This window comes from Nannobrachium achirus (genome assembly GCF_963921795.1).
Source record: "Nannobrachium achirus genome assembly, chromosome: 11".
Classification (NCBI taxonomy): Eukaryota; Metazoa; Chordata; class Actinopteri; order Myctophiformes; family Myctophidae; genus Nannobrachium; species Nannobrachium achirus.
In genome coordinates this window covers 57,623,647-57,647,630 of record NC_137820.1, presented here as the reverse complement: position 1 = coordinate 57,647,630, position 23,984 = coordinate 57,623,647, and the positions used below count along the sequence as shown (strand labels likewise).

At 44.0% G+C, this 23,984-nt stretch overlaps 1 protein-coding gene across 1 annotated transcript in view; it reads left to right on the top strand.

Moving 5' to 3' along the window:
• The window catches only part of tead4 (TEA domain transcription factor 4), a gene marked incomplete at both ends in the record, with an annotated part of 72,515 nt that extends 55,585 nt beyond the window's left edge, over positions 1-16,930 (top strand). Inside the window, 4 exon segments of the mRNA XM_080737218.1 lie at positions 12,009-12,098; positions 12,101-12,151; positions 13,721-13,873; positions 16,817-16,930. Of these exon segments, the coding sequence (XP_080593344.1) occupies positions 12,009-12,098; positions 12,101-12,151; positions 13,721-13,873; positions 16,817-16,930 (408 nt within the window).
• Between the last annotated feature and the right edge of the window lie 7,054 nt (positions 16,931-23,984).

The window sequence follows — 23,984 nt, the reverse complement described above, 5'->3', positions numbered from 1 at the left end:
CACACACACACACACACACACACACACACACACACACACACACACACACACACACACACACACACACAGAGGGATGGATCGAGTGGGAGAAGAAAGAGAGGATGTTTTCCTCTAGGGCAGCGGCTCAACTTGTTCATGCCAAGGACCCCCAACCTGACCCCCATCCCATCTGAAAAAGATATATTTTGTGCCAGGGACCCCCAATAACAGAAGATTTGTGTTTAACATTTTTGAAATTATTGCAAATTCTTTTTTAGATTTTAGAATATGTACAATCTCGCAGCTTGTATATCTGCTCTTTTTATTTGTTAAAGCCGACATATAAATTATATGGATAAAGGGGTTAAATTATCATATATTATTATGTAATAATTTTGCCGGGGACCCCCTGGAACCCACCCGCTCGATGTGACAATGTGAAGAGAAAATGTGTGAGAGAGTGTTGATTTAACTCTTGAGAGTTCTGAGTGGATAAATGACCACTGAGTAAGAGAGGGTTCATCCGTATCACGCTCCCTAACGTGGATTCTGTCCAGAGTCAAAGAAAAGGGAAAAACAGAGCCCTCTCTGTTGTGTTCCTTTTCATTTACTACATCTGTTCTTGAGAGATTAGTCCTGAGTTACAGGTAGTGTAAATCAGTGTCTCCCCCCATTAAGATAACGCCATCCCTTCCAAACAAACAAACAAAGTACCATAATGTGATGGTCAACATGGCTATACAAATGTCTCCCAGTCTCTCCAGCTGTTTAATAAACGGAAAATACTCCTCCAGGTGGGTCATCAGTTTTATCCAATCAGGAGAGAGTACCTATTTATCAGCTGGATTTTTTTTTGCATCTCAATCCAAATTTTGTTTGCTTCTGCTTTTTTTGTTTCATCACTTCCAGTTTCACTGTCTCATTGGATGAATTTGGTATCCCATTCCCAACAAGATTTTGTATTTATTTTCTGTTTGCCAAGGGGCTGGAGAGATGAGGAGACTCCTGCTACTGAACAAACACTCTATAGCAATGATTACTATCACAACATATAGTTATTTAATGCTTGTTTTAACAAACAAATATGCACTTGCTGCACTTTTTAAATGAACACCAGTTCAAGTTGCACTGTACTTGGTGGGTTCTTTTTCCATCTACACCAACTCTGTTCGCCAAAAGTTTGATCTACAAGCTTGCGACACGCTGTGAGCTTGTAGAACTCCATCAAGTGTAAAGTTATTTTCAATATGTGCAGAATGGAAACGGATATACTCTCAAGTTTTCCTCGTGACATACCGTTACGTATAGCGTGCCGTGAGGTGCTGTAAAGTAATGATGTAATTCAGGCGTGCCATAGATGAAAAGGTTATTTACTGCAGGGGTTTTCAAAGTGGGTGACGGGGCACCCTGGGGTGCCGTGATGCCAGTCCAGGGATGCCGCGAGATCATTTGATAATATTTGGAATTCATCAATATCACTACATCAATATCAATTCACTATGCTTAGTAAAACAGACCTGATTTGCACTGTACTTGATGAGTTATTTTCCCATCTACGACAACTCTTTTCACCAAAAATAGCAGATCTACAAGCTCACAACGCGTCACGTTGTGATGCGTTGTGACACGTTGTGAGCCTGTGGATCAGATATCTTTGGTTCAGTCTGTTCTGATGGAAACGGGTATTTCTCCAATAGGATGTAAGATTCTAAAATTTAACAGTGTAACTCAGGGGTGCCGTGGATGAAAACGTTATTCACAGGGGTGCCCTGAGTCAAAAAAGTTTGAAAACCCCTGATTTACTGTACATGCACCTATCTGGGACAAAACCATTTCAGAACCACTGCTCTAGATGGAGCATAACGTCATTTTTTCGACCCTCTCAAGAGTCAGGGTTTCGCTGTGTGTGCACGCAACTTTGTCCGTTTTTTTTCATATCTGACCTTAGTGACGACCTCTGGACGACGAGACCTTTTGGTCTTGTCGTCACACCACGAGTACACGCCTACATCAGCACAATTTCATACAGCACACGTACACACTTACGCTCGTCTCGTCGTTGTTATCCTAACGTGCCATTCGGTGGACATTTTCATCCAAAACGCCACGATCGTGTGCAGTAACCCTATTAGTAGAATGTGGTTCGAGTGTGTGGGACTCGAACCGTCAACCCTGGCATTTTTAGTGCTTGGTTCTGGTGACTGATATTGTTCTTCTAATGAGTGAGGGGGACGTGTGTTTACAATGACCTTTTCTTTATTTATTTTTTCATTCCTTTTAATAAAAAAACTAAACAATGGTTTTGTATAAGGGGGCATGTCTGACACACAAAGGTTTAGGAAGCACTAGAATGTTTTTTTTTTTACAACAAGGGTTCATATTTTAGATTGTAATTAGAGAAAAGAAAAGATGAGTGTTAAAAAGGTTTTCATTTACTTCAGTGGGTGGGTGCATGCGTGTGGCTAAATATGTATTTTTAGACACAATAAGCCCATTCCCAAGACACCACAATCTATCATGGGTAGATGTGACTTATGGGGGCTAGTAGTTATTGTAAATAGTAAAAAAACATATTCTAAAAACATCTATTTATCCACTTTTACGCATGCCCTCACCCACTGAAATCGAAAAATCGCTAAAATCGCAAAACAAAATAGAAAGCAGCAGGCACGTGCACTGCACACATAAGACATCAAAGGGGGCTTGAGCCCCTGCCCTTTTATCCGTCTATAAAAAGTGCCCTCTCCATTTCCATGCCATACCTTAAGGCAGCATTCAAGAGAATTGCCATGTCCAAACTCTCCTGACCTTGAATGCAGCATCTTATGTTGAAAGAATTCACGCTTTGTCAGTCTTCTGATTGGTCCCTGACTGACCAACAGTCCCTGCCTTGTCCCGTCCTGGTTCTGCCTTTTTTATGTTGAATTAGCTAAAACATCCTTTTTGGAGAAATAAAAACATTTAAAAACATGCCCAGTCACTATACTGCAACTGAGAGGCTCTATTTTACTGAAACCAAGCTTAAAATGAGAATTGAATACACAAAATAACAATAAGAAGCAACTGAATTTCAATGGTAGTGGATGGAGAGAAAGGACTTTTGTCCCACCAAGACACAGCAACCAATGGGTACGAAGAGGGGCGGGACAACGGGCGGGACTTGACAAAGGGTGAATCGCCCTCACTGTGTAGAAATCAAGCATCGAAAATAGCCGACCTCCAAGTTGTGAGCTTGGAGGTCTGCTATTGGAGGTCCGATATTTTCACCAAAAGGCCCTTTTAGAAATGTCAGCCCCTGCCTCTCAAACATTCTCTGCACGTCCCTGGAAAGCAGTAAATGAAAACATTTATAATTACAATCTAATAAAATATGAACCCTGGTCGTAAAAAAAACAAAGTTGTCCTTTAAACTCAGCTGCAGCGTACAGTTCGGTCTCGTCTGCACCCGGCCTGCCTGCCATTTCCTACAAGGCCGTTTTGGTTTTCCTGAATGTCACTTTCACGGCGGTGCCCGGACGCTATCTCATGCCACCAGTTGGCCCGGCGCTCCGCTCCGTACGTGAGACTTCAGCCTTCTCACATGGACCACCTTATTTATTGTGGGGAGATAAAAGACATTGGTGAGTGACACCCCTAGCTGGACACATACGGCGGCCGTCCCTCCCGTCCTGGAGAGAGGAGCAGCAGCTGCTGCTGGGGGAGCCCACCGACCGTGGCATTTGATGAAGGGGGTTAGGGGCTGTATATCACTACAACACAGAGAGGGGGGGGGGGGGGGGGAGGGAGGGAGAGGGAAGGGAGAGATAGAGGGAGACAAAGAGGAGAGGGAGAGAGGGGAAGACAGACAGAGACTGAGATGGAGAAAGACACAGGCAGAGAGAGAGAGAGAGAGAGAGGGGGGAGAAGAGAGAGGAAAAGGAGAGAGTTAGGGTTTTGAGAAAATAAAGGAAAGGGGTAGATGAACATGGACAAAAATAAAACTAGAGACAGACACACACACACACACACACACACACACACACACACACACACACACACACACACACACACACTCACATAGAGAGAATGTTAGAGAGGCAGGGGCTGAAATTTCTAAAAGGGACTTTTGGTGGAAATATCGAAAATAGCAGACCTCCAAACTCAAAACGCGTCGCGCTGCGACATGTTGTGAGTTTAGAGGTCGGCTATTTTCGGTATGTGATATCTGAACTAAGCATAATCAAGTCAATACTGGAGACAATGCTGCATTCAAGTTCAGAAGAGTTTGGACGAGGCAATTCTCTTGAATACTGCCTTCAGGTATGGCATGGAAAGAGGGCATTTGCATTTATTTCACCATAGTAAGAACTGCATTCATGGTCTGGAGAGGGCACTTTTTACAGACTGATAAAAGGGCAGGGCCCCCTTTTGATGTCTATTGTGTGCACGTGCCTGGAGCGAGACACAGACAGACAGACAGGGACACACAGGGACACTGGGGACATGGAGGCATGGATGCAGCTAGTCATCAGTCAGTGGGACACGCAGACATTGTGATGTCAGAGTGCTGTGGCCTCCAGCAGCCATGATGACACAGACACTCTCCTCCTATCTGCCTCGCCCAGGGGGGGCTTGTCTTCTTGTCTTCCCTTTCTGCTGGCATCCACCAGCAAAATAACACACATTCTGCCACAGCAAAACACCCACCACCACCCACCACCACATCACCCCAAAACACCCCCACCACCCACCATCACATCACCCCAAAACACCCCCACCACCCACCACCACATCACCCCAAAACACCCCCACCACCCACCATCACATCACCCCAAAACACCCCCACCACCACATCACCCCAAAACACCCCCACCACCCACCACCACATCACCCCAAAACACCCCCACCACCCACCACCGCATCACCCCAAAACACCCCCACCCACCATCGCATCACCCCAAAACACCCCCACCACCCACCACTGCCGCATTACCCCAAAACACCCCCACCCTCTACCACCACATCACCCCAAAACACCCCCACCCACCACCGCATCACCCCAAAACACCCCCACCACCCACCACCACATCACCCCAAAACACCCCCACCACCCACCACGGCATCACCCCAAAACACCCCCACCCACCATCGCATCACCCCAAAACACCCCCACCACCCACCACTGCCGCATTACCCCAAAACACCCCCACCCTCTACCACCACAACACCCCAAAACACCCCCACCCTCTACCACCACATCACCCCAAAACACCCCCACCCACCACCGCATCACCCCAAATTTCCACCCACCCCAAAACTCTTGACAGTGTACGGGACGCGTTTGGTTAGCTTATCTCCACAAATAGGGCAAACATTTGTTTTTCCAAAATCTTCCTGATCCATGTTTATGACATGAGTGGAGACATGCTGTGTAGAGATTTTCGTGATTTTAGGGCAAAAACTGTAGGAGCAGTGTCCAAAAATGTGTTTTAGAAATCGGCCTGAAGGTGGCGCTAGAGAGGGCCATGTGAGAAATGAGGGGTGGGGTCTCCGCGTTGCCTTGGCGGACGAATAGGTACCGGCCCCGGCTCTCCCGGACGCTCCTAGCCCGAGTTACGGCATTTTATGTGAGCTGCAGTTGAGGGGGTCCTCCACTGGGGGCGCCACCACTTTTGCATCCGTTCTGGAGCACCAGGAGTGGGTGGTCCCCAGGAATTCCCCGTGAGCAGCCCCGTTGGGGTGGTCATTTGGTCATTTTTGCACATTTGGTCATTTTTTACACCTGGGGGTCCCCCAGGGACCTGGGGGTCCCTGGAGCCCCGGGGGTCCTTGGAGGTTGTAGTTTGCCAGGTAAGGAGTGTGTGTGCAAAATGTGGCATGGATGGGGGCAACGGTTGTGGAGATATGAGCAGGGCAAAAGTGTGACGTGTGACGTGTGACTCACGGAGGGACATTTTTTTACACCTGGGGGTCCCCCAGGGACCTGGGGGTCCCTGGAGCTCCAGGGGTCCTTGGAGGCTGTAGTTTGGCAGGTAAGGGGAGTGTGTGCAAAATTTGGCATGGATGGGGGCAACGGTTGTGGAGATATGAGCCGGGCAAAAGTGTGACGTGTGACGTGTGACTGACTGACTGACTGACTGACTCACTCACGGACGGACGGACAGCCGGTGGAGCTTTTGGTAGTAAATGCGACCTACGGTCGCAATAAGAAAGAGGATTTCAAAGTGTTTGTGTGTGTGTGTGTGGGGGGGGGGGATGGGGTCAAGCTCGAGCTTGTAATATCTTTGAATTGAATACTTTTGCAATTTTTGAACGTTTCTTCTTTTTTATTCATTTTGAAAGTATTGGGAAAAAAATACTTTTTGGAGGGGCCCCTGGCAGAAAACATTGTAAGATGGGGGTATACGCTGTCCGCTGCCAAATAATACATATCAATTTGTGGGGTCCTTGACATGAAAACGTTTGAGAACCACTGTGTATAAAGGTAGAGGATTTCATTCCCCCCCCCCCCCCCCAACCACCAGAAAAACACACACACACACACACACAACCAAGGCGGGGAGAGAGAGAGAGAGAGAGGGAGAGAGACGGAACGCTCGCGGCCATACAAATAAGCAAAATGAAATCCTCAACACATCTGAAGATATGATAACCTTGTTAACGGCACCGTTAAGTCCCCGAGAAAAAACACACACGCACGAGTGTGTTTGATGCTGTTGCCACGGATACGCAGGTTGTCGGGCGGGTCATGACTCGGGGGTGTCCTGAGGCACCGGCGTTGGCATGGCGACCCATGACAGGCGGCTGGCCGGCCTCCAAAGCTATGGCATTCTGGATTGAATTTCCAAGCCAGCAAATCCACCACCAGCCCCCCCCCCACCCCCCACACCCCCTTTCCACATCCCCTCCTCGACAGCTTATAGGGGTGGAAAGCAACTCAAGTACTTGTACTCAAGTACTACAGTTAGAATTTTGGGTACTTTTACTTGATATGTAATTTTCTTTCCTCCAAAGATGGATACAAAACATACATTCACCAATTAACTCATTGAGTGCCTATCCCGAATTAGTTCGGGATATATTATCGCATACCAGAGTGCCTATCCCGAACATGTTCGGGATATAAAAAAAAAAAAAAAAAATAATAATAATAATAATTTTTTTGGACCCCATCAAATCTAGTGAACATGATTTCAATCGCGATTTTGCATGTTCCACCCCATACAACCCCATCTAACATACAGGGCAGCCATGTTTGTTTACATAACATGTAAAACATAATGGCGATTATCTCAAGAATGCCTGAACGGATTTCCAATCGGATTTTTTTGTTTGAAAGCTGTGAACAAACTGCACAAATCCACTTCAATGCAATCCAGGATTGCATTGGATTTTTTAGAGCTCATTCTTCTCTGTTTTTTTCCCATGCATGAGGTGTGCAAGGTTTAATCATGGCTAAGTTGACGAAAATAAGGCTTCTAAAATGCTTGGTAGCCAATAGCTAACTTCAAGCTAACTTCATCCTCTTCCTGTACATGCACAAAGGAAAGTGTTCAGGCAAGTCATGGCTGCAGGGCTTCTGCATATACCAGTATATCTCTATGGGATTTTCTATGGCCACTGGGCGCCCTCTAGTGGTGAAAGGGGTGGCACTCAATGAGTTAAGCCCTGTTCTTTGTCTTTGTGAAAATGGCCAATCTTGGTAACGAATTGTGAGCTTTAGATGGCCGAAATATAGGGCTGAAGTGGTTAATGTTTATTTGTAATAATAATCAAAATCTATAGTAACTAAAGTTTTTATATTATTGTACAGGAGTAAAAGTATAATATTTACCTCTGAAGTGTAGTGGAGTAGAATTAAAATACATACTTTTACAAGTACAAATAACTTAAAATTGGTAAATACTTGTGTACAGTAATTGTACTTTCACTCACATAGCATTTTTAATACAAGGCATTTTACTTCTACACCAAGGGTCTTCGACAGGGGGTCCGGGTTCCCTAGGGGGTCCTCAGAGTTACTATAGGGGGTCCTCCAAATCTTTGTGTGATAGAAACTTTTTTCTCCTTTTTATATTAACCACTTGAACCCTAGTCTCCTTATTCTGAAAACTGTAGCCAAAAAATAGCAGATCTACAAGCTCAAAACGCCTTGCAGCGAGGCGTTGTGAGCTTGTAGATTGGCTATTTTTGGCAAAGAGATTTGGTGTAGAAGGGAAAAAAGAGCAGACTAAGTACATAGTGAAAGGTCAAGTTTATTCAGCATTGACTGTTCAAGTGGTTAAATATCTGAATTCTGAAAACACAAATTGACTTGAATCCAAAATACACTGATGATTGTGCTGTCAAACAATGAAACTATATGGATCTGAAAAGGTTTTGGGGGTCCCTGCAACATCTCTCTCTCAACTAAGGGGTCCTTGGCCTGAAAACATTGAAGACCCCTGTTCTACACTGGTATTGCTACTTTTACTCAAGTAAAAAAATCATCAAGTACCTCTCCTAGACACCACTGCTAGACGGCCACTGGCTGCTCTGCGTCGTCCCCCTCCCACCCCCTCTCCCCCCCTCACAGCGCCCGTGGCCCTGTCCTAACGGATTGTCTTGCGCCTTTGAAGTGCAGGGGGAATCCGATTTGGGCCGGCGCTGCTAAATTGTTACACAGCCAGCCGGGCCCACCGTGATCTAATCAGCCAATTGCGCGCTGTTGATTGTAATTGGATGAATTCCCTCGCAGGCCGTTAGGGGAGCGGGCAAACGGCGGTGCGGTGGGGGTCACGGGGCCCCGGGGATGAAGACAAATAGAGGAATTATGGGTGTGGGGGGGAGGAGGGGGGAGGAGGGGCGATGAAGACGAAGAGATGAGCAGAGGCTGAGCGGCGGCTCAATGGCCTATTAGCCCATTTAGGGCCTAGAATTATTGAATGCTTTAACCAGTGAAAAATAACAGATATACAAGCTCACAGCGCGGCACCGAGTGCCGCGCTGTGAGCTTGTAGATCTGCTATTTTTGAAAAAGTCGTGAAAATTGCGTGCAAATCTTTGAATATATGTATTTTCAAAGCAAATGTTCGTAACTCAAATTTTGCTTCTGGGGGGGTCCCTGGAACTGAATATTTTGAGATGGGGGTCCGTGGCCAAATACATATCATTTTGGGGGTCCTTCACATGAAAAGGTTTGAGAACCACTGACATATAGTAGTCTCTCAAGAACAGACTAACTGAGCTCCAGTTGAGTGAAAAGGACCTTTTCTTTGACGATGGCTGGTCAGATTGCTGACATAGAAACACAGGGTTTTTCAAAAAACCTTAGAAGGATTCAAAAGACACTTAGAGAATCGGGTCAAAATTCTAATTTTCACGATTTTTCAAAAATAGCAGATCTACAAGCTCGCAGCGCGGCACTCGGTGCCGCGCTGTGAGCTTGTATATCTGCTATTTTTCAATAGTTAAAGCATAAAATAATGATACACAATAAAGTGTACCCATTCTAAATTGGTTAGGAGACAAGGGCCTGAGAGGGGAATAGGTAAAGTGCCGCTGTCTGATGATGTAGATGGCACCTCGCGCCCTACTATGAGATCGGATTACAGCAGCACCCATATTCTGATGTCTGAACCATCAGGATGGATGGGTTGGGAGGGGGGTCCACCTGAGCAGGCACGTGCACACATATAGACATCAAAGGGGGCTTGAGCCCCTGCCCTTTTATCCACCTGTAAAAAAAGTGGCCGATCTCCAGACCATGAATGCAGTTTTTACTATGCCAGAATTGCCTTGTCCAATCTCTCCTGAACTTGAATGCAGCATCTTATGTTGAAAGAATTGCCCCTCTCTGTGTAGAAATCCATGCCGTACGTACGCCACATCCCCAGTATTGACTTGATTATGCTTAGTTTAGTGTGGTATCAAGTACCGAAAATAGACGACCTCCAACACGTTTTCAATATTTTCACCAAAAGGACCTTTTAGATATTTCAGCCCCTGCCTCTCTAACATTCTTTGCACGTCCCTGCACCTAAGGAATAATACGTGTGTGTGTGTGTGTGTGTGTGTGTGTGTGTGTGTGTGTGTGTGTGTGTGTGTGTGTGTGTGTGTGTGTGTGTGTGTGTGTGTGTGTGTGTGTGTGTGTGTGTGTGTGTGTGTGTGTGTGTGTGTGTGTGTGTGTGTGTGTGTGTGTGTGGGTGGGTGTGTGTGTGTGTGTGTGTGTGTGTGTGTGTAATTGATAGTTGCAGGCCTTAAGTGTGTGTGGTTGTCTCCCTCTTTTCCCCTCTCTCTCCCTCCTTTCTCTCTCTCTTTCTATATTTCCCTCATTTTCTCTCTCTCTCTCTCCCTCTCTCTTTCACACACACACACACACACACACACACACACACACACACACACGCACACGCACACGCACGCGCGCGCGCGCTGCATCTTGGGAATGCTAGCTTGGGATTGACAGCCTAATGCTAAGTCAACAGGGGCCATGGACGGGCCATCATGGGATGCTCCTTGGCTTTGCAGAGAATCCCTCGCAGGCTTTGTGGAGCTGTCAGAGTTACTAACACAGCTTCATCACACCTCAGCACACGTGTTGACACCCTCCTCTCCTCTCATCATCCTCCCCCATGCACACAATGTCCCACCTCCTTTAGGAAAACACACCTTTAGCTCAGTGGTTTTCAACCTTTTCAGGCCGTGAATATTTTCATATTTTAACCACCCCCCCCCCCCCCCCCCTATGAGCACTAAGCGTTGAGGACTTACATTTTGTATAACACGGTTCTATTGTGAAAATAGCAGATCGCCTGCGAGGCGTTGTGAGCTAATCATCGGGGGACGCCCAATATAACCACAGGTTGAGAACCACTGCTTTAGTTTACAAAGGTTATCGTTATCTCAATATTCAAAACTTTTTGTGTCTTTTTTCCGTAAATAGCCACCCTAGTTGATCGTACTACAGCATCACACAAAAGTAGAAGAAGTCATTTTATCGTCTAATCATGCTTTTATGAACACCCTGAACAGTTTTTAATTTGCTTGATTCAATATTCACAGTAGATATTTGATTTAATGTTACCAGGCCTCCAGGCCCAGGGCCTCTCCCCAGGAGTTTGAAGTTACAATGGGTGTGTATGTGGAGAGAGGCCCTTCCACTGTTTCCCTGTTGAAAGTGGAATATCCCTTTAAGACATTACATTTGGCTTAGATCTCCCTACCTCAGTGTGCAATTGTTTTTAACTTACTAAATGTCTATGATGTCTATGATGTTTTTGTTTTTATATATTTGTATGCTAATTGTTGATCTTTTTTGTATGTAATCTCGTCAGCATTGCAAATGAGGGTGAACCTCGATGCTCTTTCGAGAATAAATAAAGGTTTCAATCACTCGTTACGACGGATAAATATATCGTGTTGCGAGGCGTTGTGAGCTCGTTTACCCTTTCGCAGGTAATATTTTGCAATTCAGCCAATGTTTGACAATTTTAATTTAATCCAAGTAAAGCTGGTTTTTATGCAGTAATATAGTATATTCGCTTTAAAATATTGAAAAGGTCTTAAAATCCTTAAATTATCACTTTAGACATTTGCAGATTCCTACACTTTATGTTGGTTTGTTTACTGTTGAGTGAGAAAATCTGGGGAGTAAAAACACAAAATAATTATAATAGAAATACTGTTCCTATGGAATGGTGTGGGCTCGCATGGGCACAAAGATCTACACTTTGGCTGCTCCTCATTGCCTTCGTTCTGTCGGTCATTTCTTTTAGGAGAATAACCTTGTCTATAAAGTTTTGGTATAAACGCTGCTCCTCATTGGCTAAGGGCCCTACCTTTGAACTGTCGGTAATTTATTTTGAGGAGAATAAACTTTACCTATAAGGTTTTGGTATAACATACTGGTCTCGGCCTTTCAGCAAGCCCACAATAATTTGAATAATAATGGTTGGACCCCCTGGACCCTCAGTGTGGGAACCACTGCTCTAACTGACAGGTGTTTGTTGACCAGTACAGTACTTTGAAGCTGACCAGTCATGTGTGTCCTTCCTCCTCCCCTCCACTAGGCGGACCTGAGTGCCAACCTGCAGGACGACAGTGGCTTCTTCTACGGCGTGTCCAGTCAGTACGAGAGCTCTGAGAACATGATCATCACCCCTCCTCCACCAAGGTCTGCTCCTTCGGCAAGCAGGTGGTGGAGAAAGTGGAGGTGAGAGGAGAGGAGAGGAGAGGAGAGGAGAGGAGGGAATGATGTTTAGACTCGCTTAGCACTTTACATATTGGAGAAGAAATTTGAAATATTTTGAATATCTTTGAACCATTTTAACAACACAAATCTTGTATAGGGGTCCTTGGCACAACATATTTTAGATGAGGTTCCTCTGATAAATTCACATTAATCTGGGGGTCCTTGACATGAAAAAACAACATTAGGAAACAAGCCCAAATAAGCACCTTTAACTTTAGAATCAAGCCCAAAAAATCTCAGTCCACCAGTACCAATATTAGTAAACAGGAAAGCCCTTGGTAGGGCTTCCCCACCCTCCCTACCCCTTACGTTAGAGCGGAAAGTGTGGCCGTGGCCAGAAATAAGGCCAATAGATTTAAATATTAATATGTTGTTTTGTCAAAATAATGTTGTCAGATTAAAAGGTCATAGCCTACATTTGTGTCAGTATGAGTAATTGCATAAAACTACAGACATCTGTAGGATATCTTTTCAGAAAAAGCTGATGCTGTGAGCTTGACCACATAATTGAGATGCTATTTATTTATTTATTCTTTACATTAAAAAAAAAATAACCCCAAGCCCAGAAGATGGGTTCCTAATATGTGAATTATTATTCGACTAAACATCATTACTCCTCGTTATGCTTCCCATTAACTTGTCACACACACGTACACACACACACACACACACACACACACACACACACACACACACACACACACACACACACACACACACACACACACACACACACACACACACACAGTATACAGTACATACTACGATCCCTTGGTAGAGCCTTCTGACACATAATGATATTGTGTGACTTTATCATTTGATTACTGATGTCATTGTTATCATATTTATTGTCATATTTAGAGAGCCTTGCATTGCATTAGGTATATTATATGCTACACATTTTACACATTATCACATAGATGACCCTATTGAATGTTTTAAACTGCATTTCAGTGACATGTGTTATTTTGATGTTTGCCATGATGAATTTCCATATAGTAAATTGTATACTGTATATCGTCTCTGTCATCAGGATTCAAATTCAAAAACGGCAAAAGTAGCAGATCTACAAGCTTCAAAGCTTCAACACGTTTCAAGCTTGTTAGATCTGCAACTTTTGATGCTTTTGTGTGACGCCGTTGTATGAACAAGTAGGATTAGTAGGTTAATTCCCGGAAAAAAAGTAAGAATATGGAGCATCGAAGAGAGAGACACACATTTTACTCGTGTACTGTTTTCTGGCATGTACTGTAAGTAAATAATAGGCCTACTGTATGTATTGTTTTAAAAAGGTCAGCTGGACGAACCAAACGGTTAAAAACTCTACCCTGGCTGTACCCTGTACACGTTTACAATGAGACAATGATGCAACATGAACTGATACATGTTTTTTACTTCATTGCTGCCCTGCCCTTGTTATAGTGCATATTTTTATTGTTGTATTTTTTTTAAAGTTCTGCAGTTTTTCAGTGGGGCCCTGGCTCCACTGCAAGCATGAATTAAATGTTCTGTATATCTCTCTCCATACAGACGGAATACGCGCGGTTCGAGAACGGCCGCTACGTGTTCCGGATCCACCGCTCGCCGCTGTGCGAATACATGATCAACTTCATCCACAAACTGAAACACCTGCCGGAGAAGTACATGATGAACAGTGTTCTGGAGAACTTCACCATACTACAGGTCATCTTTCATGATTCATCCCACTACTTTAACTATTATTTTATGCTTTAACTATAAAAAAAAATAGCAGATCTACAAGCTCACAGCGTGGCACCGAGTGCCACGCTGCGAGCTTGTAGGTCTGCTATTTTTGAAATACTGCGAAAGTTTGAATATTTTTGACCCGAAATGTCTTCTAAATCCTTCTAAGGTTTTTTTGAAAAACGCATGTTTCTAACATCAGTGGTTCTCAAACATTTTCATGTCGAGGACCCCTAGAATCCCAGGAATGTATTTGGCCGCCAACCCCCATAAAGCAAATATTTGAGTTACAAATGTTCACCACAGGTACAGCACAGTAGAACTTCACCATACTAGCACATAATTCCTGATTTATACTGTACAGCAGGGGTGCCCAAAAGGTAGATTGTGCTCTACCAGTAGATCACAAAGGCTGTGCACGTGGGCCACATGACATGGCCCTAAGAATATATACCGGTAATTCAAATATTAAAAAGTATTTATAAACTAAAATCTCGAAACCCCTCTTTTTTGGTATCCGTCACTTGAATTAACGTGACTTGATTGATTGACATCAAGAAGGGCCTGACAGCTCTCTTCATGGCTACTAAATTAGGCAAACCCAAGAGTCAGTAGCATTACAAAGAACCTGAAAACCTACCATTTCCATACAGAATGCGATGAAGACTTTTACCCCCATTCCAAGTAACATTTGTCTGATATGTAACTCCAGTGTCGCTCCCTCCTTGGATAAAACATTTTTGGGTGGATAGATCATGTTGCGCTGGTCGTTTTAAATGTACCGGTAGCAATTCAAAAAAGTGTGGGCACTCCTGCTGTACACAGTAGTGTAGGTACTGTACTGCTTGAGCAACCATGGCTATGTGTAACATACTGTATTAGTTAGTTAGTTTTTCTAGGACGTCCTGCAGTGTTACAATATTCAAATAGTTTTTTTTTCGCTGTCGTTGGTAAGTTTTGTGAATGAGCCGGCCTTCATCAGAGGAGAGAAGGAGGTGAATATAATGTCTAACAGGGAGTGTGTGATCTTCTAGTCGCCCAGAAGCAGGGTTCAAAGACACTGGTGTCCCTTCCTTCCTTCCCTCCAACTGGGGGCTGCATTCCTCCTGGCCAGGCCAGGGGACAATGACCATATTGAGCCCACACTGACGGCTACATGGCAGCATGTCATTATAGCTTTACTCAATGGGCTGATTTAAACTCCTAATAACCAGGAAGTGCACAGATAGGGAGCGTTCACACACACACGCACGCACGCACGCACGCACGCACGCACGCACGCACGCACGCACGCACGCACGCACGCACGCACGCACGCACGCACGCACGCACGCACGCACGCACGCACGCACGCACACACACACACACACACACACACACACACACACACACACACACACACACACACACACACACACACACACAGTGTTGTTGATGATGATGATGATGATGTTGATGATGATAATGTGCGTCATGCAACAAGTGGCTCTATTCATTGGCATGGCGTTATGGAGCATAATGACTTGGTGAAGGCTGCGTGTTCTTGTCAGATTAATCTTGACACACTGAACTCACTTTCCAGGCAGAATTGCAGCTTTGTCTCTCTGGGACAATGGTCAGGACATTTAAGCCCCACAAATTAGTCGTCACATGATTCATTTTTTTAACAAAGTTATCGTGTTAATATTATGCCGTGCTCAAGTGGGTTGTGATTTCTGCTCGGCCAGTGAGCAAACTGCAGTAGGGGTAAACGGGGTTATGCTGTAGACTGTTAGGTTGATGTTATTATGAGTCTGACTAGAACTGTTTTCGTTTGACATTCAACACACATGCTGATGTGCAAGTGCAATGTGTACACTTTTACAGTGTAGGTTGGGGGTCCCAGAGATTAAATACTGGATGAAAAGGTGGTCCGTGGCCTAATGCAGTGGTTCTCAACCACACATGAATTTCCCAGATGATAGTGAAGTGACAATTTAAGGACTTTTAAGAGCTTTTTTAATATGAGAAAAAAAAATACCATTACTGAAAGGTAATCAACAAACTATACTATAAAAACTGGTCAAACATTGGCCAAATTGGTCAAATAATCTAAGAAACTTTGAAGATAGCAGATCTAGATACAAGCTCGTGTTGTGAGCTTGTATGGCCTATTTTCACAACATCCATCTGTGGTCAAACTAAATGTAATGTCTCAGCTCCTGCATTCCAAGTGCTTGTCAGGGTGAAGTGACAATCAGTGAAGTGACCCAGTTCAAATATGATTATTTGTGGGCGGTCACGGCCGGAAAAAGGTTGAGAACCACTGGCCTAATGCATAGCAAACTGGGGGTGCTTGAAAATAAAGAGGTTGACTATACTCATTTTCTTTAAGATATTGTTTTGGCTTTTTGCCTTTATTGATAGATTACAGTAGTTCGACAGGAAATGGGGAGAGGGAGAAGGGGATTGACACTCAGCAAAGGTCTTCGGGATCGGGAGTCGAACCCGCGACACACTGTCAGGCTGCATCAGCCTAGGTGCCCGGATCGCTACCCTATAGCTGTCTGGGCGCGAGAAAAAAAAAAGAAAAAAAAATCCTCATCCAAAAGAGCATAAGACTGTCGAGCAGAAACCTTGTATCTCCAAGTTTAAAATGTGTATGTTTTTTCGTGAAGTAAAGCCCTGCTTCATCAGACAAGGCCGTCGCGCAAAAGTAGTGAAAACAGCTGATCTACATAAGCACACAACGCCTCGCACCGCGAGGCCTTGTGTGCTCGTAGATCGGCTGTTTTCACTAGTTTAGTTATTTTTTTTAAATGATAAAAACGAACGGTTTTGAACACACAAGGTTTCCACCTGACAACGACGATAACTGTGTGTGTGTGTGTGTGTGTGTGTGTGTGTGTGTGTGTGCGCGTGTGCGTGCATGTGCGCCTACAGGTGGTGACCAACAGAGACACCCTGGAGACGTTGCTGTGCATAGCCTACGTGTTCGAGGTGTCCACCAGCGAGCACGGTGCGCAGCACCACATCTACCGGCTGGTCAAAGACTGACCGCTGCACGGCACGGCCGACAACACACCGCTGCTCTGAACTCAAAACACTACAGCACCTCAAACCCAAGCAAACGGCAAAACACTAAACAATGGACTCTACTTCCTCTGTAAAAAAAAAAGAAAAAGGCTGAAGGCAAAACCCGTAAAAACCGAGTTCAATGTCAGGACCCAGGGGATGAACTCGCTGGCTGTGTCAGCTAGCTGGCATTCCCAGGAACACTGAGGGGAAGAAGAGCTGCATTTGGACACTGTGGAAGTTGATTCAGGATTTTGTGTGAAGAGGAGGCTACTACGACACAAATAAAACACCTACACAGTACACACACACACACACACACACACACACACACGATCGATCCTACGATGCATTGCGATCCGGTGAATCCGTGACATAATTGATTTACAGTATAGCCGTTTATTTATTGTTTATTTTCAGGTCTCGGTTGGACAGTAAAGTTGTGACATGTTACAATTAGTTTACAATTAATTTGTATTTAATGTTGAGGCATTTATGTCAAGGAGGAGAGTGATCATACATGCATCACAGCAGTAAATACAAATACAAACAGTTGTTCAATATGTATCTGATTGCTTGTATTTACTGATTTAAAACATGTGCCATGTGTCATCCGAACTTCTCCACCCAGGCTTTGAACCCGGGCCTCCCACGTGAAGTCCAGTATCTTAACCATCACTCCAAAGGAATATCCACATGGAACAAGGGAGATACTAGACTTTTGATGCTTCAAGGCTGGGGCTGCAACTCTCTCCGCCACACATGTTCAGCAGAAATACAGAAAAGAGAGATGCATCGTAGAATCAAATCGAATCGGTTGCGGTGGATCGTAATCGAATCGCGAGGCCAGTGCTGATGCACACCTCTAAAGGCGCTTTCAGACCGACTCCGTGAAATCCGTTTCTTTGCACGTATCCCATTCATTTCCAAAGGGGGCATGCATGACTGTCCGTCTTGTACGATACAGCAAAGTTCTCGCCGATGTGCCGTATCTGACGGACTGACAAGGACAGATCTAATTTGAATAAAGTTTATCTCAACCAACTTCAAGCAAATCTGGTCCGTCCGTGAGATCCGTGAAGCCAATGAAAGTGTATGGGTGTGGCTGTGGGAAATGACAGGGAAGTGATCCAAACAGAGTGACTGTCAAACAACAACAGCACTGCCCAAGACACACCTACAGTATGTGCCGGAGCCGTGGTGGACTGGTGGCGGACATAATTGCAGAAGGTGTGCAGAAGGCAGCTTCCGGCGTTGCAGTCGAGAATGATCTACAAGCTCACAGCGGTTGCATCTGCGACGCAACGTGAGCTTGTATGTCTGCTGTTAACCGGAAGTGTCCCACAGATAATGCTACAGTAAATTCTCGCGGAAACAGGTGGATATTAGGGTACAAATATGCTCACTATCCACAACTTTCCCACGTCCCGGCGTTGCAGCCGAGAATGATCGTGTTTGTCTGCTGTTAACCGGAAGTGTCCCACATATAATGCTACAGTAAATTCTCGCAGAAACAGGTGGATACGTCTAGACTCCGTGTGCAGGTTGTCGTTCTGAAAGCACCGTAACACATACACACACTCGCACACACACGCGCGCACGCACGCACACACACGCACAGAAGAGGACTTATATGGTATGTTGTGGTGTCTTGCACCGAAGGAGCCAACTAAAGACGTTTGCATGAAGAAAGTTTGTCGTTTCATCTCATTTAACTAGTGCTTGTTTGTCTTAGTTTCCTTTTACACTCATCGTGCATGTGCAGGGGACAGTTGTGCATACATGGACTTGTGAAGAGTTTGGCTGCCCGAGGGCGCCACCTAGTGAATAGAAATATGAATAACAGTGAAAGAAAACTAAAACAGAAAAAAAGAAGAAAAAAAAAAACAGAATTGAGAATGACTCTTCTCTGCACCTCCATAATGTATTGCAGTTTTTTTTGTGCCAATCTTTATTGTGTTTATTTGATGAGGCATAACAATGTGCAGTGCCACATCCATCTCCTCTGAACATTATGAAACAATAGAGGCTAAAAATTGTGATTTTCTGAAAATAACTATTGTATTCATCTCGTTTGATGTTGTTTAATGTTCGATATTTCCTGTATTGTCTTGTTACTTTTTTTTCCTTTTTTTTGGATGAAAAAAACAAAAAACAACTTCTGACTCCCAACAAAAGGCACATAATAACACTGCTAACTTGAACCAGATTTATTTGGATCTGTAAGCTGATTACAGAGTTGATTGTAAACTGCAATTTGCCCCCGAGGCGTCAGATGGAAAATACAAAGTGCTCCTTTACATAACCTGTGTGTCTGTCGCTGGATTTTATATTCCAGGAATGATTACTGAAACCTGGTTGTAATCGCTATTAGATGACTGGTTCTCAACTTCAGTTCCGGGGATAACTAGGAGTCCAAATGTGGACTTAATAAGCTATTATTTCCCAGCATTTTCCAAATGCCTATTATTATAATTTACTTTTAGGAAGAAAAGACAAAAAGACAATGTTTATTTGCCCAGTCTTCCTGTATCCTAAATGTACAGTGTAAATTAATAGCAAAGGCACATCAAACTGGGGGTTCCTTGAAATGAAAATGGCTGATAATCACTTCTATTGATTATTGCTGGTTTGAGTAAGAAGGACACTACAGTATTTTCCGGACTATAAGGCGCACCGGACTATAAGGCGCACTGTCAATGAATGGTCTATTTTCAAACTGTTTTCATATATAAGGCGCACCGGACTATAAGGCGCACATAATAGACGCTACCATTGCGTTATGCATCCAACAGATGGAGCTGTGCTAAAGGGAATGTCAATGTCAAGGAATGATCCATATATAAGGCGCACTGGACTATAAGGCTCACTGTAGTTTTTTGAGAAAATTAAAGGCTTTTAAGTGCGCCTTATAGTCCGGAAAATACGGTATATGGTATGGAAGCCTGCAGTGCCATCTGGTGGTCAAGAGAGGTCATCACATTTTCCCCCAAAGCAATGTTTTCCATATTTTCTTTCAGCCCAGCAGCAGTAGCAAGCAGCACAGTAAAGAACTGGAGGATTGGCCTCAAACAGTTTTGAAGATCAGTCAAGGAGGAAGGGGGGGGGGGGGGGGGGGGACTTGTGTTTAGCAACATTATAACGCTTCTATTTTGAGGCTTTGGCAACCAACAAGGAGTGGCAGTGCCAGCTTTTCATGTGATGCATCATCAGTAGGTGAAACGGTGCCAACTGCCATGTGATCCACCGGTGGCACTTCAAAACCAAAGAATGATTATGAGTTTTAGTGTTAAGTGCCCACTGCCTCCTTTGCCAAGCTCTAAACTGGGGCACAAGCCAGGTCAGATATACGTTACAGTGGGCATACAATGGCAGCCTTCAGCGGAGTGGCTATTTCCATCACTCCTTTACCCTTGTTTCTCATGCACAATAACTATTGACATTTTATATTTTCATTTAAACAATGCTGCTGTATATCCATATTGGGGCAGGGATATTACAATACTTTGTAAATTAATATAAAAAAATATCTATCAGTCTCACTCTCTATACTATACTATACTATACTATACTATACTTATACTATACTATACCATATTGTACTAGTAAGACACCCAAGGGTGGAATGCGACCTCAGGGTGACATGCAACCTCGCCCTAAAGGGCGAGGTCGTGCCAATTCTTGACAATCTGGCCAACCACAGCGTTTCTCTGACGATTCTAGTTGTTGTCATTCTGGGGGAGTTTGTTCATGTTTTTGTGAGGGTATCAACCCTAGGAGACGCGGGGAGAACACGCAAACTCCACACAGAAAGGCCCTATCGCTCACACCCTAGGTTCGGTTGGCGATAGGGCCTTTCTGTGTGGAGTTTGCCTAAACATGGAGATGTGGTACAGAAGGACTCATATATGGGCATAAAAAGTATGTCATGTGACATCACTTCCTGTACAGACAGTCAGACAGACAGCCATTGACTCCGACCTAACAATAGCTACTGTCTATGACGGTAGTTCCATATGACATATTGGACTAGACTATCTCCATATATAGTGTTATCCACATCTCCATGTTAGGACTCATATATGGGCATAAAAAGTATGTCATGTGACATCACTTCCTGTACAGACAGTCAGCCATTGACTCCGGATTAACAATGGCTACTGTCTATGACGGTAGTCCCATATGACATATTGGACTAGACTATCTCCATATATAGTGTTATCAACATCTCCATGTTTAGACAGCCAATGACTCCGGCCTAACAATGGCTACTTTCTATGACGGTACACACTAAAAAATGGTGGGTTGTTTTGGCTGGGTTAAGCCTATTGGGTTATTTAATTGGGTTGTTTTCATGCAAATGGGTATTCTGATAACCCAATTCGCTGAGTTATTTCTGTTGGGTATGGTGTTATTAGCTGTTGGGTTGTAATTTCCATAGAATTTGTTGAGTTATTTTGGACTACCCAACACGTTGGGTAAATACGTTGGTCACCATTGCTTTGCATAACAATGCAAAGCATGCTGGGTAAAGCATTTCCAGTGGCATTTTAAGCTTTTAGGAGCAAAAAATGCTAAATGTGTCAATGACACTGTGTGGATATGACACAGTGTCATATCCAAGTGTCTGCCAAGGCAAGCTGACTGACATTATGTCAGAATTTGATTTGTCAGTATTTGAGCTTCAACCATAAGCTAAAGTGCTAGGGTGCTAGGTTAGGGTTGAGCTCCCTCCCCCTAGAGGTGAATTTAGATGCAGAACCTTTGAGGACTCTTGAAGGTTTAGCCTCTGAGACCATGCTATTCTTCCATGTATTGTCTCAGTTTGGTAATGTCAATAAATTAGTTGATATTGTAACTTAACAGGGAAGATTAGCATAGGCTGAATCGCTTCGCCCATGCTTTGTGATAATGTGATTATTTAATTAAATTGACAACTATCAGTTGTACCGATGAAATTTCAATTTAAAAAAGGAACCACCAACATAATAGTAATATATAATAATGAGGAAATATAATACATTTTAAATAACCCAACACATTGGGTTATATGAATAACCCAACATGTTAGGTTAAATTAACCCAGCGATGGGTCGGTCCAATATTTAACCAGTGTTGGGTTGGGAAACAACCCAAATTGGGTTGTTTTTAACCCAGTGTTTTTCTGTGTGTAGTCCCATATGACATGATGGACTGGACTATCTCCATATATAGTGTTATCCACATTTCGTGTAGCCGCCCTGTACAGGAGGTGATGTCACAACTCGCTGACATCACACTGACATCACAGAGGATACGGACGGTCACGAGGATACGGAAGGAAGGAAGGACACTCAAGCGACACGGTTCTTCAGAGTATATGCGACCTTCGGTCGCAATAAATTATAGCAGATCTACAAAGAAAAGTGTGAGTAACATGTCAGTATCATGGTCAATATCATGAATAATCATGTCATTATCATTGGTCACTATCCTGTCAGTATCGTGGTCAGTATTGTGGTCAATATCATGCTCAGTATCATGTCAGTATTATGGTCAGTATCATACCAATATCATGCTCAGTATCATGTCAGTATCATGGTCAGTATCATGTCAGTATCGTGGTCAGTGTCATGGTCAGAATCGTGGTCAGTATCATGCCAGTATCATGGTCAGTGTGGTGAGTATCATGGTCAGTATCATGGTCAGTATCATGTCAGTATCATGGTCAGTGTGGTGAGTATCATGGTCAGTATCATGTCTATATCATGGTCTTGGTCTGGGGACCTCTTGGGGTGCTTGAGGGGGTTCCAGGGGTTCCCCAGCAAAATGATTGATAGTTAGGAGCCAAATGGATCCCATATAGAACCAAATACGGGTCCATTTGGTTCCGTTTGCACACTGTCAGAGTGATGAGGGTTTGTGGCCTTAAGTTAATAAGCCTATTATATACCAAACTGGGGGGTCCTTGAAATAAAAAATAAATAAAAAGGTTTGAGAACCACTGGTGTAAAGCTTACAACTCCATAAATACTGGCTCCAACACAGTGTGAGCCAGACTGGTCCATTTATCCACTAACACTGCTGTTAGCTGAAAACTGAGACTGAAGCCCAGACAAGCAGACAATAGGTGAGAGAGACATGCATGAGGTGGGAACAAATGAAACTTGAGCGAGAAAATGGCTTATTGGGATAATCTCATTTGTTGGAATTCTCAATTCTGGCAGCTATGGCAGCAATTAATGTCAATCCACTCTGGGTCTGCCACAAGCTACTGGAATTCTCTGTCTGGAACAGCAACAACAAAACCTAATGAGAGGGAGATAAATCAGGGACATTGTATAAAATTGTGTATCCAGATTTTCATCGACTTGTTTGACAGCACTGTGATCAATATGTTATTCATGTTAATGTGTTTATTCAGACATTTAACCACGTTGACGCTAGAGTTCAAGTGGTTAATATGAAAAAGGAGAGAAAAAAAAGATTCCATCAAACAAAGATTTGGAGGACCCCCTTTAGTAACTCTGAGGACCCCTATAGGGTCCCGGACCCCCTGTTAAAGACCCCTGAAGTAGGCCAATGCCTCACAAAGAAGGCTTGTATTCTACATTTACATCAGTCATCAGACCCGCACAATTTTATAGGGTCTGAGATTTAAAAAAAAATATAAGAAAAAAAGGGGGGGACAAAAATCTATTTGCAAAATGAGATTATACAATAATTATGGAAGTGGTTCCCCAATATAACGCCCAAAGCCTGAAAGTAGCTAGCAAAGGCCCCTGTAACCGTTGCCTGCTGTTGGAAAATAGAAGCGTCTACCATTACGCATGAGCAGCTCTCCATATTATGCACCTCCTCCTCCTCCTCTGTGCAGGACTGCAGGTAACACCTGCAGCTCGTCACACACAGACACACAGCAGCAGATCACTCTCTACCTTCATGTCATGTCATGTCATGTCATGCCTGCCCGCATCATCATGTCCAGCGCACCACTAAACTCGACACTATTATCATCATCATCACCACGCTCTGATGAACAGCACCATTACGCGCG